Source organism: Coturnix japonica, chromosome 5, assembly GCF_001577835.2.
Source record: "Coturnix japonica isolate 7356 chromosome 5, Coturnix japonica 2.1, whole genome shotgun sequence".
Classification (NCBI taxonomy): Eukaryota; Metazoa; Chordata; class Aves; order Galliformes; family Phasianidae; genus Coturnix; species Coturnix japonica.
In genome coordinates, this window is record NC_029520.1 from 23892620 (window position 1) to 23906352 (window position 13733).

Sequence of the window (13733 nt, forward strand, 5' to 3'; positions counted from 1 at the left end):
GAGAGAATTAGCTGTTTCCTGTATAGTTTTGGTTTTTACATGTTTAATCTCAATTTCCTTCAGTGTTTTGTTGTTCAGCTGGGCAGAGCATGACTTGAAAGCTTCACTGCTTACCTTCAGACCTTACCTTGAACAGGCCTACAACAGATTGACTGGAGGAAGGAGGAAACCAAAGGGTTTTGGCTACACTTACTGTCCCCAGTCAGTGTGGCTCCTGGGAACTTCTTTAGGATCTGGTAGAGCAGCCTGAGGGCTACTTGCTGACCTGTCCTCAAGTGTTCTGAAGCTGGAAAGGTCTTTCCCTCCTCTGAAAGTTTTGGATACTGGGTGCCAGATACAGCTGTGGAGGTGGGATGAGGTGCTAACTGTATTTCTGAACTGTGCTGAGAAAGCAACTACAATGCTTTCCCGAGAGCATACTGATGTTGTTAGTTTTAAAGCCTTTTCCTATTCCCTTTCTGTGATTTTATTTCAGATATTTTACAATAATCTGGATTTCAAGTCTACAAAACTATTTTCTGATGGGATTTAATGGGTTGCAAGTAGTCTTTTCCTTCCCGAAAGCAGAGTTGGAAGGGAAAATGTTTGATGACAGATCCTGAGCCCCTGGCCATTGCTGCTTTTGTTCTTCTTCTCCCAGCTCCTCTTGGGCTTTCTGGTGTGCATTGTAGGACAGAGAGACCCAGATGGGGGTTGGACTGAGGGCAAAACTGAGTGGTGACAAATCAAAGAAAGGAAAGTTGAAGAGAGGAAGGAATCTACTTGTGGCATCAGTACGCTTTTCTTGTTCAATAGGTCATCTCCCACTTCGAACTCAGTTGTCACTTTCATTGTCCCTAGTGTGACAGATACACAGAGCAAAGATAGGACATCTCTGCTAAGGTAACCAGGAGTGAAAGAGTATGTTGAAATATACCTTTATGCATGGCTGTTTTCACTCTGTTTAGATGAATGGAATGCTTCCCATCACAACAAAGCTGTCACTACAGGCTCTAAAGTCTCCAGAGGACAGTTCTGCATAGGTCTTACTTTGAATGTTTTTGTGCTTTTTGTTTTTTTTCCTTTTTTTCCCCCCCTCTTCTCTCTCTCTTTCTTAAGCCACAGACCTGGAAATACAAATGCTATAAAGGAAGTTTTAATTGTGCAGAAATTATCTGGACTGGAGAAAATAGCCCCCAGAGGAGATTTTCTTTGTTATGCTGGCTAGGAAATGGTCTTACTTTCTTGTCTTTGGAAGAGTCCTTGCTGGTGAGAATCAGATGTGGTAGAAGTTGGAAGAAAAAGTGTTTGTCAGCATTGCTTCAGGTGTTGGGGGTCTCCATGGCTATTGTTCCCTGTTCCAGCAGCTAGTACTGAGACCAGCTCCTGAGGTGTGAGGAGGTCATTGTATGGGAAATGATTGAGCGCTATACTGTTGCTGAAGGAGTAGTTTTATTTCAGTGTAAGACAGCCATAGCCTTCCTGTTAGCACTGTGCATGGTGGAGTTTATATTATATAGAGTGGTTTTGAGCTTATGTTTGAGAGAAACGCTTTCCATTGCCAGCACAAATTATAGTTGCTTTGCATCAGTGCTCTGCTGGGAGTGGCTTAAATCTGTTAAACAGCACTAAAGTCTTTCCAGCCTTTTCCTCAGGCTCAAAAACTCATTTTAGCATGCAGTGGATTCTACAGCAGGGCCTTGCCTCAGAAATCTCATCTTTTGTTGGGAGTACACAGAGTGTACTTGGGATTCCTACAGAATAGGTTCACAGCTCTTCTTGGGCCTTTATACACTATGGCTTGTGTTTGTGTCTCTGAATAGGTCCATAAGGTGCCCAGAACTGTGTCAGATCATCGGTGTAAGAGAGGACTTCCTTGTCATTGCCAAAGCCACTGAGCGGCCATCCCGCTAAGAGCAGGGTCAGAAGGCTTAACAGATCCCAGTAGTACTCTGAAGATCATTCTCTAGCATTAAATAGAATAATGTTCTACTTTCATATGGCCTCTGTTAAGAAATTACTCTGGTGCTGAAAAGGAGCAGGATTAGTGGACTGTTTAATGAGGGACACTTGTGTCCACTGCAGTGGAACTAGCTAATTTCTTGTTTCATCTGAAATGGTATCTAGATCCTATGAAATGTGGGCTGTGTAGGTTAAATTGTTGATGCTCACTTGTTACAGATTAAAGAGTGTCCTGCGCCCAGACTTAGTTAATCTGGTGCGGAAGGTCTTGTGTGTTCTACAAAACCACATGGATTTTAATCTGGTGAAAAACAAAAAATTCTGCTGTTTTGATGTCTCTGGCATCATTTTATTACAGAGTTACTCAGAAGGGCTGTTCAAGTGATGGACTTACCGTGGTAAGGAGAAATGGTTTCATTTGCTTCAGAATGAAACGTGGTCTGTTTTTCTCAATGGAATGAGCCTTTCCCTCCCCTTTCCCTCTGCCAAGTGGGCTCTGATTTGAATGAAACATTTCTTTTGTGAGTTGTTTTTTTTTTCTTTCTTCTCTTTAAAACAAGTGGAGCTCACTTTTAAAGCATAACGAAAGTAAAGCCTTTTACTTGTAAAATACTGGCACAAAATGTCTCGCCCTTTCTGAAAAAATCTGTTTCTGCCTCTGCTGTTTGTTAACCCTGCCTGCTCCCCCCGCTTTCTGTTGGCAAAATGCACTTTGTTCAAATTCACCACTTATTCAGATACTGAGATCCCTGTGAAACTGCATTTTTTAGAAAGTAAACTGGTACTTTTTACTGCCCCATTCTGGGCATAAACTGATACTCTGCAGTGTGTGCTGGGCTGTTGCTTCCCTCTGACTGTTGAGGTTGCTGGGATTTTGATGGGGAAGTGCAGACTCTTTGCCATGTTGATAAAATCTCCATTGACACTTCAAAATTCCCAACCAACGAGTGGTTCTAGTTAATGGAGAAGGGGAAGGTCAGAAGACAGTGGGATTTTTCCAGCTTCTATCCTGCATTACAAACAACGGGGTTTGTTAAGAGTGGTGCCTGTTCCATAGCTGTGAGAGCTCCTTTAAATCAATGGGCAGCTGAAGTAGCTTGCTCAGAACTGTGTTTAGCTGAGTGAGGCAGTTCTGGTTATGTCTGAATATACAACACATTAGCAGCAGAGTCAGTGATGCTTGCATGGGAAAGTCAGACTGCTTGTGTTTATGATGTGTTTGTATAGTTTATCAATCATCTACCAATCGTGCTGAATTGGTTACCTGAGTGGTGTATAATTCCCTCACGTAACAATGATGAGGTCACTGTCTATGCAACGGCGTGGCGTCTTCTGCATAGTTAAGTTTATTTAACATTAAATTGATGACATTTAAAAATGTTCTCTGGAGTTTGCCATTGGATTTGAAAATCCGGGAACCGTCTGTCAGTGAACTAATCCAGAGTCATTTTTCAGTCATTCTAGAAAGAAAGTTTGTTCAGGTATCAGTGATACTCTACTTTCCCCCTTCTCAGCCTCTCCAATTCACCGGCATTAACCCAACCTGCCATGTTTCCCTGTGTGGTCACTCCCACTTGAGTGAAGGCACCGCAGAAGTTCTCCCAAAGCCGTCAGTGCTTGAGGAGGGCTGTGGTGGCATGAAGCAGTTGTGCGAATGCTTTCCAGGTGAGCTGGATGAACACAGGCCTGATTTCAGCACAGAGATACTCACATTCCCATATGTTGCCTCTGTTGCACTATTAGGCATAATCAAAGCAGAGGGAGAAGCTGAGGAGGGAAAGCCTTCGGGAGAAGCCACAGCCTCTGCCAGTTCAGGTTAGGCATGCTGCATCGGGCCAGCATGGAAAACCTCACGCTGTCAGTACTTGGGCTTGTTCTGCAGCTCTGTGGGCTTTGTGGTTCTGTCCTTGTCAATGTAATAGACTGCAGTGTGGTGGGCTCAGGGCAGCTGCGGGTGCGTTGGATGTCTGCAAAGGCAAGAGCTGGTTTCATTGCCTGGAACTTCAAAGACAATTTAATCATCTTTGTGGTTTATTTCCAAATTCCAGCAGGCAGCTGGCATTTGTGGGACCCTCCTGTGTACTATCTAGTTTGTGTTGCGAGCTGCTATTTGGGCACTGCCTTGGGGATAGAGGTGTGCTCATCTGCACTGGCTGTCCCTGAGGACGTGCTACTCTCAGGCTGGACCAACAGGAACACCAAGGAAGGGCCAGGTGTCCAGGCAGCAGCTAGGACTGAAGGTTTGTGCAGGTAGCAGGGTACTTCAAAGAAGGGGAGGAGGAGCAGAGCTTATATTTTGGTTTATGGGGGGTTTAATGGAGGTTTTCATGAAACGGTTCAGTGGAAGGCTATTCAGACTGCTCTTTCCCTAGCAATTTAAATATCACCCCACTCCTCTCATTATAGTGGGAGATTTTGGCTCTCCCAGAGGGGAGGAGATGTTCAAAACGGGCTGCCAGGGAGGTGGATTTAATGCGCTAGGAAGAACTGGCTTCACCAAGTTAAAAAGCAAAACACAACCCAATCCTCCACTCCTATTTTTAGTGTTTATGACCAAGTATTTTTGCTTGGTTGCTCATTTTGAAAGGGTTTAGTGAGCCTGCCGGTTGATTGAAAGCTCTGTGGTGTGTGAGCTGGCCGGGCTGGGGAGCCTGCAGCGCATAGCGACGAGGTCGGCACTGCCTCCGAGTTTTTTTCCACTGCAGTTTGTTGAAGGGTAACGAAAATGTCCCACAGGCAAAGGGGATGTTGGATTTCCAGGTTGTGGTGATTCATCTTCTATGGATAAGCAGCCATCCTCCTGCTCCTGTATTTTCATCTCAGTCTGCCTCACCCATACTTCTCTTTAAGACCAAATGCAGGACCTGCTCAGCATTGGGAAGGCCTCACACCCCATGAGGTGTACCTGCTGGGTGGCATTAGCATTCTCTGCCAGTTTGCTGGCCGATTCACACATTATAAATGGCTTTATTCTTGTTATTAGGAGCTGTGTCCCTGGCATGTGGAGTCCGTGCAGTGCCTGCAGGCAGGTTTCCTTCCTGTTGGTATTGGTAAGCAGCCCAAATGCCTCCTGGTAATTAGCAGATCATTACCCATAAAGCTGCGCGGTGATGCAGCCTGGTTTTCTGGAGGTCACTCTGACCTAATTCACCCCCAGGAATCGTTCAGTGCTGGCATGACTTACCAGTGCATTAACAAGCTGATGCTTTGCTATGAGGTTATTTGAGTGCTTCCACATTATGTTTCTTAGGGAAGAAACAGCCATTTTTTCTGGCAGCCAGCAGTGCCTAATAGGGGCAGGCCTGGAGAAGGGGGGAGCAGAGTGCTGCTGGGCTGTGGGATGGGATGCTGTGGGAATGTGGCATTTCTATCAATGTTCGACTGGGGTCTGTTTCTGGTCTCACCTCAGCTAAGCAGTATGGAGTCTGGCAAGCAGCTGTGCTGGTCTCATAGTCTGGTCCTGTGGTCTGCTGGGACTTGAAGTGTGGGTACAGCCTCTGGGTGCTCAGAGGGGGTGGCTTGCAGGTATGCCAGGAGAATGCTAAGATGACTTTTGTCCCCTGCCAGCCCAAGACAGAAGGCTCTCCCAGCACCATGCCAAAAAAAACCCTGCCTTGCTGATGGGTATTTGAGGCTTCTAAAGTGTGTTCCTATTGACTCCAGTTATACCTGTCAAACTGAAGTTGGGTTCCACCCAGCATGTTTTTTATTTGCTCCTTGTGTGAGTGATTGAAGTGAGTTCTCTTCTACCATTACCAGATACTTGAGTGCCAGGCTGTGATGTGTGTGCCTGTTTTTGCTGCAGTAGGAAGCCCTGAGGAACCCCGTGCTTGGTTCTGCTCCTTCCCAGCCCTGGCCATGCTAGACAGGAATACTGCAGGGTCAGGAAATGAAGTGACATGAACTGATGGCTCTGCTACAGCTGCATTGTTTCAGAGCTCATTAGAGAGGTTAGTTCTTTCACAGTTACTGGCATATTGCGGCACCCGGAGAGGTGGTGGATGCCTCGTGCCTGGAGACACTCAAGGTCGGGTTGGAAGGGCTCTGAGCACCGTGATCTAGCTGTATGTGTCTCTTTTCATTGCAGGGGAATTGGGCTAGATGGTCTTTTTGGATTCCTTCCAACCCAAACAATTTTATCGCTCTATTCTATGACTCTGTGATTAGAGGAAAGTTGGTCTCAGGTCAAATCAGGCTGACCAGTCTATGAACCAAGGCCTTGAATCTGTTGTGGCAGCATGGGAACACAAAACCTTCAGCACTGGGGGAAGCAACCATGTTTGCTCATTTCCATTGAGATGCAGAAACTGACACTGGCAATATTTCCTCTCTTTATCAGCAGTAAAACCCAACAGCACCTACAAATGGGGCTTCAATTTTTGTTTGTTTGCTTGTTTTTCCTAAGAGTTCACCAGGGCTCTGCTCTGAAAAGGATGGAGGCTGGAGCTCCTCAACTGCAGCTTCCATCACCCACTCCTGCTGTGGCCTCAGCAAGAGCTGTTCTGTGCAGGCTGGCATATGTCCTTGCACCACAGCTCCTTGGTGTTGCCAGATGGGAAGGGCCAGGAAAACCCCATGAGCTCCATGTCCTCCTTCCTTAGAAATGTTTGATCTATTCCTTAGCACTGCAGCTCCTGGAAGCCTGGGATTCTGGAAGCCTTTCAGTTTGGTTGGAGCGTTTGTTTTTTTATGGAGTCCTTCAAATCCCTTTGTTTGCTTGGGGGACCTTTAAAGGTGGAGCCCTAGAAAGTCTCGGGAATTAAAAGGCAAACAAAAAATACTTTTAATAATTCACTGGTAGGTAAACTTGGCTGGCAGCTTTTGAATGTGGGAACTGCTGACAGCAGCTCTCTGTAAGCATGCTAAACTGCACTTGTAGATGGACAAAGGAAGGCTACAGTTTTATATCATAACTATAAAAACATATCCTTTATTAGAATTACAAGTTTCTTTTCCCTTCTTTTTTTATGAATAACAGTAATAATTCTCTCTAATGATGGTAGAGGTCATAGCAATGCTTATTCAGTCTTAGTGAGAGGAATTCTTGCAGCTTTTGTGCATGTTTGGATGAGGTTCCTCTGTCACTATATCTATAATATGTATTTATGGTTGTTTAAAGACTCGAATAGTTTATGGAATAAATTCTGACATGCTATAGCCAGGAGCCCTGTGGGTTTTCATTATACTATTGATTAAAAAGCCTACTACTACGCAGCAAAGATAAAGGACAGAACTGGGAACTGGGCGGAAATACCTTTTTCTCCATACAAATAATTTCACATTTTTTTTTATAGGAATCTTGCCTTATTTTTTTCCTCAAGATTATCTCTGCCTTTGTTTGAAAAAGGTTATTGATTGGATTGTTAACTTAAATAGTCTGTGGCGGGTGTGACAGAGCACATGGCTGCAATTAATCTTGTGATGCAAAATCCATTATTGAAGAAGCACTAATGAGCCGTTTGCAGGCCTTGGCTGGTCACAGAGCGCCTGGGAGCAGCAGATTGCTGCTGCCCTTTAATGTCAGTTTTGGTCTTTAGTGTTGCACAGGCAGTGTAAGCAGAAGAGAATGTTAGATTTTTAAAGGGTGTTTTCCATTTAAATTCTCCTTACCACCAGCCTGCAATTGTACCGAGTGTGGGAGTCACAAAATGGTGGCTGAAATGCTTTCATCCCCCACTCCTCAGTTCAGGTGTCCAATGGACATAGTGTACAATTAAAGCCAGTGGCATGTGAAACGCGGATGTCACTGTAAAATATGGTCTTGGTCGCAGAGTTCAGATCCAGATGAGAGTTTTGACATAGATGGGAGAGCATTCAGGGCTGATCTATACTTTAAAATATTGCTCTAAGACAAAGGGATGAGCTGTTGGAGACCTGCTCACTGCAAATTTTATTGTCTCTGTTGTTTATAGCTATTGCGGCATAGCAAAAGTTTAGGTAGAGAATAGTTATGGTAGATTAGAAACTGTCGATGTTAACATATTGCCTTCTCCTTCGAGAGAACTGCTCCCTGGGTATATTTTAGAGGTCTGTCTATTGACTTCAGTGGCACCATAAATATGTGTTACTTCTTCTGTTAGATGCACGGAGCTGATACAGATGTGTGAGAGTGATCGGGACTTCTCCCGGGCTGAGGCACTGCCTGAATTATAACCGAGTTCCCGCTGCAGACTGCTGCACACCTTAACCACAGGGAATGCAGTTTATCACAAGATTAGCGAAATACAAGTATTTCTTCATCCTGACCACATAACTGATGAAATTAAGCAGGAAAATCTTTCCAACTCTGGCTCCTGCACTCCCTCAATATCTGTTACTGGAACCACAATTTTAAATGTTTTTTGTGTAAAGCAAAATTGTTCATGAGCCAAATCAACCTTTGTTTTTTTTAATGGATTCAGATCTACTGGCAGTAACCTGCTGCATGCAGCTTCAGGGCTTCCTCCTTGTATATTTTCCATGGAGGAAATGCCAAGGTGTGAAACAGGGGTGGTGTTTACTAATGCGGCTCCAAAAAGTCTTGAGTGTGTGAGTTTCCTCTTAGGTTATGAAAAATGCTGGGTTTTGAACTAAAGTAAGTGAAAAACAGAGAGATTGAGATGAAGAGAGAGCAGGGAAAGCTATTTTCATGTTTTGAAACAGCTGTATGCTGCAGTGCCTCACTGAGTTATTGGCATAATTCAAAATAATCTTTCCAGCAACATTAGGCTTGGGTCATGGAACTACAAGGCATGTTGTTTAAAGTGGAAGAGGATATGACTTGAAGACAGAAAGAGATGTCCATAAGGCTTTCTTTCTGCCTCAGGCATATCATGATCCCTGGTCTTACAGAGAGTAGTCTATGACTGCAGATGTGACTGTGGGCATTTGTTGGACTCCTCCATCATCACAACATTTGGAGAGAGAGGCCAAAGGTGTAAGTAAGTCGATGTTTTTTTGCAAAGATTCTTTCTTTGCTATTAAAAAGTTGTCACAGCAGCCCTCACTCTACTATTAATGTTTTATAAGAGATCCTCAGCCCACAGAAGTCCCATTCTTTTGGTCTTGTGATGAGTGCAATGCTTAAGAAAGGCTCTACAGAATAGGATGGATCACTCCAAGGACAAAACTCTGTTGATACCAGACACAGCACAGAAAACCTGCAGAGGTATTTTTGAGGAGAGTGAGGAACTAGACAGTCAAGATGGATAGCTGGAAGAGAACAGGAATGAGTGTGAAGGGACAGAAATAAAGCAGTGAACAGAACCTGACCTTCATTTGGGGAAGGGAGTCTCTGGCTGTAGTCTGCAATGAGCAATGTGTGCACACAGGCAAGTGAGAACGTAAATACATGCGTGCAATTAACTTTGATTTATTTCTGTAAGTTTGATTCTATTCTTTCTGTTTCTTTTCAAATGTGACTGAAGCTATTTAACTCTCTGATTAATTCACACCCTGTATGAGTTGTTTTCTTTGATATACTCCAGCACTGTACAACCTTTCTTGATGCAGACTTGCTGCCATTGGGATGAATTCGTCCCTGCTGTGTAGTGTGACCCATTTGTTCTCTTCAGTGGCTCTAAAATGAGGTTCTGCATTTGCTGCGAATCAGATCTGGAGGATTATTTCAGTGTCATGTTGGGTTTTGCTACTTCGATAGTATCAGAGATTATACAAGATCCCCTCAGCAAGAAAAAGAATCATGTATCAGGATCTCTTTCTGGATAGTTATGACTGCAGGGTCCCCAGAACTTCAGTTTGGACTTGGTCCTCTGTAAATCTCAGTAAAATGTGACTCATTTTTTTGCTGACATTTCAAGGGATCCAAGAGGTAGCAATATTCTTAACTCGTCGCTACACACTTCTTTGTTCAATGGCTTAGAAGAATGATATGAACATATTACTGGTCTTCCTTCCTTAAATATCTCCTTCGCTTTTTGTTTACCTCCCCTAATAACATGTTGACACATCTCTTTGCTGAAAGAGGTTAGTTGTCATATCTCTGCCACGTGAATGGAACTGGAGAACCAAAATCCTTATTCTACCATTTTGTGACAGCTTGGGCACATAAAAGAAATATATTTCTCATGTGTTACAGTTAACCAGCAATTCCCAGCAACTGTTTGCTTCACTAACTAGAAAATATAGATGATGTTTATTCTTATGGGTGATGTGATGTCATGAAAAAATACTGATGGTAGATCTGGTAATGAAGACAGTGCATCGGTGTGCACGTGTCTAGTAGCCATACCTTCCTTTTCTTCTTATCAGAGAAACAGCTCTTTTTATTTTCTCCATTCTTAAAAAGAAACAGTCAAGCTCATGGAGGTTGAAAAGATTTTTTCTATCCATTGGCTGTTGTCTAAGAACAACAGATCTGCTAGTGGTGAAAAATGCCTGCGCACTCAATGGTGTAAGTCTGTACAAGAAGCATGCAGTAGTGCCAGATGTGGTACCTGTGCTTCTAGGTTTTCACTGCCTAGAGATGAGCAATTGGAGAGCCCTGTCCCATTTTCCCTGCCACTGACTCTGCACAACATGCATGCTTACATGTGCCAGAGAGGGATACTAAATGCAGGGCTTTCCAAGCAGGCAAGTGATAGCTTATTGCAGGTGACTTAGAGACTGCATCACTTGGATAGGGGTGGTTTGGGAGTTCAGTGCTTTATTTCAGTGGCATATTTTTCTTGTTTTGTTTTGCAGAAGGAACACTGATCCTACCTTTGGTTTGTTTGTTTGTTTGTATTTTCCCCTCCAGACAGCCCATTGCTGACCCTGCTACTGTGATACTGCTGTTTTGCAAAGCTGGAGTCCACACGCATGTAGGGGCGGGGGTTGTGACTCTGGCAGTTTGTCCTTCCCCTCTAGATGTGACTGTTCTGCTAGCTTTCCCTTCTTTATTCCTTTCATTTAGTTCGTTGTGGGAGTTGGCTTGGGGTGTTTTCCTTTTGGTTTCTTGTTTTGATCCTGGAAGGTTAGCCACGCAATTTGGTTTCTTCTGTGCCAACCAACTTTAGTAGCAGAGCTCTTAAAAAACTTGAAAGCTGTATCCCTCCATCTTGTCTTACTTCTTCTCTATATGCTACTGCTTCCAATTAAGCCGCATTTACAGAACTGCTCCACCCATTTGGACACCGGGAAGTGAAGCTCTGAAATGAAGAATAACCTCATTTCCACTAGGTCCTTCAGTGCAGTTGAAACAAAGCTAATTGAAACCGTAATCCAATTTCTGTTGAGATGGATGGGCTCTTTCTGAAATTGGGTTTGTCTCTGATTTCATCCTTTCTCTTGTTTTCTTTCAAAAAAGCAAACCAAAAAAACACAAAACACCAAAACAACAACAACAACAAAACCAAAGACAAGACCAAACTATTTTTAAGAGCTCTGAATAAAACTGCTTTGCCTATGGAGATTGGGTGGGAATGACTCTGATTTTCTCTTGTGCCCGGCAGCGAAAGGGTTAATGCCTGCTTTTCTCTTTGGTATCTGTTAGTTGCAGCCCATGTTGTGATCAGTCCAAGTCCATGTGCGTTTTGTTCCCAAATTAATGCCAATTAATTGACAGTACGTAAGCAAGCCTTAACCATGACCGTTGTTTCCAATCTTCCTCAGGACACCCGACCTGCCTGCAGTTCACCACAAACATGACTGAGGCTGTTAAAACCTATCAGTGGCAGTGCATTGAGTGCAAATCCTGCAGCCTTTGTGGCACCTCTGAGAATGATGTGAGTTGATTTACATTTTCACGCCAATAAGCGTCACTGCAAGCTGCTGTCATGTCTGCCTTGAGAAGCATGTGGCGGTGGTGTGGGTCCTGGCTTTTCTGCTGCTTCTATACGTCTCTTTGGATGGCCCACCCCTGGGAGCAGAGCTGGGCTCTTCCCAGTGACCTGTTCAGCTGCTCATCTCTGATGAAGTTATCATGGGTATTACATAGTGCCACCTGAGATGCCGATATGCTTATTCAATAGAAATCAACACTGTGGCAGGGAGCTGCAAAAGAGTAGTATCTCCAATATTGTAATCAGGAGTAGATCTGAATGGATGATTACCCCAGAGATGGCAGGTATGTTTCTTCTGTCTCTGATTTTACTTTCTTGGTTCAATTTTAAGATTTTAATTATAATACTTGGGAATGGAAACATTTGGATTGGGATGACTAAACCTCTATACACCTAACTACCTATTCTGGGGGTTTCTAAATGATTCAGAGTCTGCAGCTGAACAGTATCCTTTCTGTGGGTTGTTTTTTGTTTGATTTTTTGTTGTTGTTGTTGTTGTTTTTTTTCCACTGATGCTAAGAATTCTTGATAGTCTGTGAGAAACTTGGAGAATTGACTGGGGCTGAAGAACTTCATAGTTCAGGCTACATTCCCTATAACGAAATGAATGTGAAGCTTGAGAGTTCATTTTGCTTTACTGGTAAATGAGGAAATCTGAGAATAAGGGCTTTGCATTAGGAGTCAGAAGATACTTCTGAGAAGGATTTTTCTCCCCATATGAGTGAAAGAGCTGCAGGCCATGAGATATGACTGTATTATTCCCATCTACTTCACAAGGCATTTGCTACTCAGCTGAGTTTTGGATAACTGTCTAAGTCCAAGCTTTTGATGAAAAAGGTTTCCCCTAAAAGAATAACATCCAGAGCTTGACTGTACTAGAACCCTGCAGAGTGGGGATGCCAGTCCTCTTTTCTCAGTGCAGAATATCACTGACCTAACAGCCTTTGGTCCTACATTGTGAGGCTGCCTTGGAGAGGAAGCCCTCTGGCCCTTAGGAAGATTTTCCAATTAAAAGTGGATTTGCCATTGTGGTGAGCTAGGGCTCTTTATGGCCTCTCAGGAATATGGTGGTTGATCTTGTGGTGGCTTTTATCTACCCCATGGTCTCTTAGTCTCTATGTTGCAGCTCTGTGTTCCTAGATGAGCACTGCTGGTTACCATGCTTATGTCTTCATCTTGGCAAGAGACTAATTTACATCATTTTCTCTCTCTCTTCTCCTCTCCTCTCCTTCTCTCCCTTTTCCCCTCTGTCTCTCCAACAACCCTGCCTCAGGACCAGCTGCTCTTCTGTGATGACTGTGACCGTGGCTATCACATGTATTGCTTGAATCCACCAGTCTTTGAGCCCCCCGAAGGTAACATATGTCAGAAGTCTGCTTTGAAAATAAGAATGAAGTCCTTGTGGAAAAGAGGTTCAGAAAGTTGGCCAGGATCATGAAGAGCTAAGGAAGCAGTAGCAAAGGAAAAGCAAGCAGCACTTGGAAGAAAGCAATTGAGTAGACTTTAAGGGCTGGTGTGATCTGAGGTGTCCTCTGCAATCTTGTCTGATCTATCCTTCCTCTTCCCACACATGGCTCTTCTGCAGGTTGTGGGTACCTTTGGATGTCCCAGATGGCACTGGACACCTCAGTTCAGGCAGCTGGGTTGAGCTCCTGTGAGCAGTGACTTTAGGCTTCCTAAGAAGTCAAGATCCCAGGGAGAAAGCTCCAGATGAGAAAGCCCTCTCTGGAATAGCTGATACTGTTGTCAGGAGACTGGTGCAGGAGAAAAAGCCTTCATTCTCTGACCTGTCTGTGCCTTGGATGGATGAGGGTTTTAAGGTCTATATTGCATTCAGTGTGCAGTTTAGTCCTTTGATGAGGATTCAGTCTGAATTTACAAGTACTGGTTATAATTTGCCACTTAGTCCCTTAGCGTTACTGATTCTCTAACTTAAATCTGCAGAGAGCAGTAGAAATGGAGAAGGAGATATCTGAGCACAATGGCTGTAGTTTACATGAGAGATGAGACAAGAATAATTACAATCAATTC

At 43.8% G+C, this 13733-nt stretch overlaps 1 protein-coding gene across 2 annotated transcripts in view; it reads left to right on the forward strand.

The window, feature by feature from the left end:
* Nucleotides 1–13733, forward strand: part of DPF3 (double PHD fingers 3) — a 188411-nt gene that overhangs the window by 139197 nt on the left and 35481 nt on the right. For both annotated transcript variants that reach the window (XM_015864660.2, XM_032445149.1), the window contains exons 10-11: nucleotides 11533–11645; nucleotides 12976–13057. In XM_015864660.2, the coding sequence (XP_015720146.1) occupies nucleotides 11533–11645; nucleotides 12976–13057 (195 nt within the window). The remainder of the gene's footprint in view (nucleotides 1–11532; nucleotides 11646–12975; nucleotides 13058–13733) is intronic.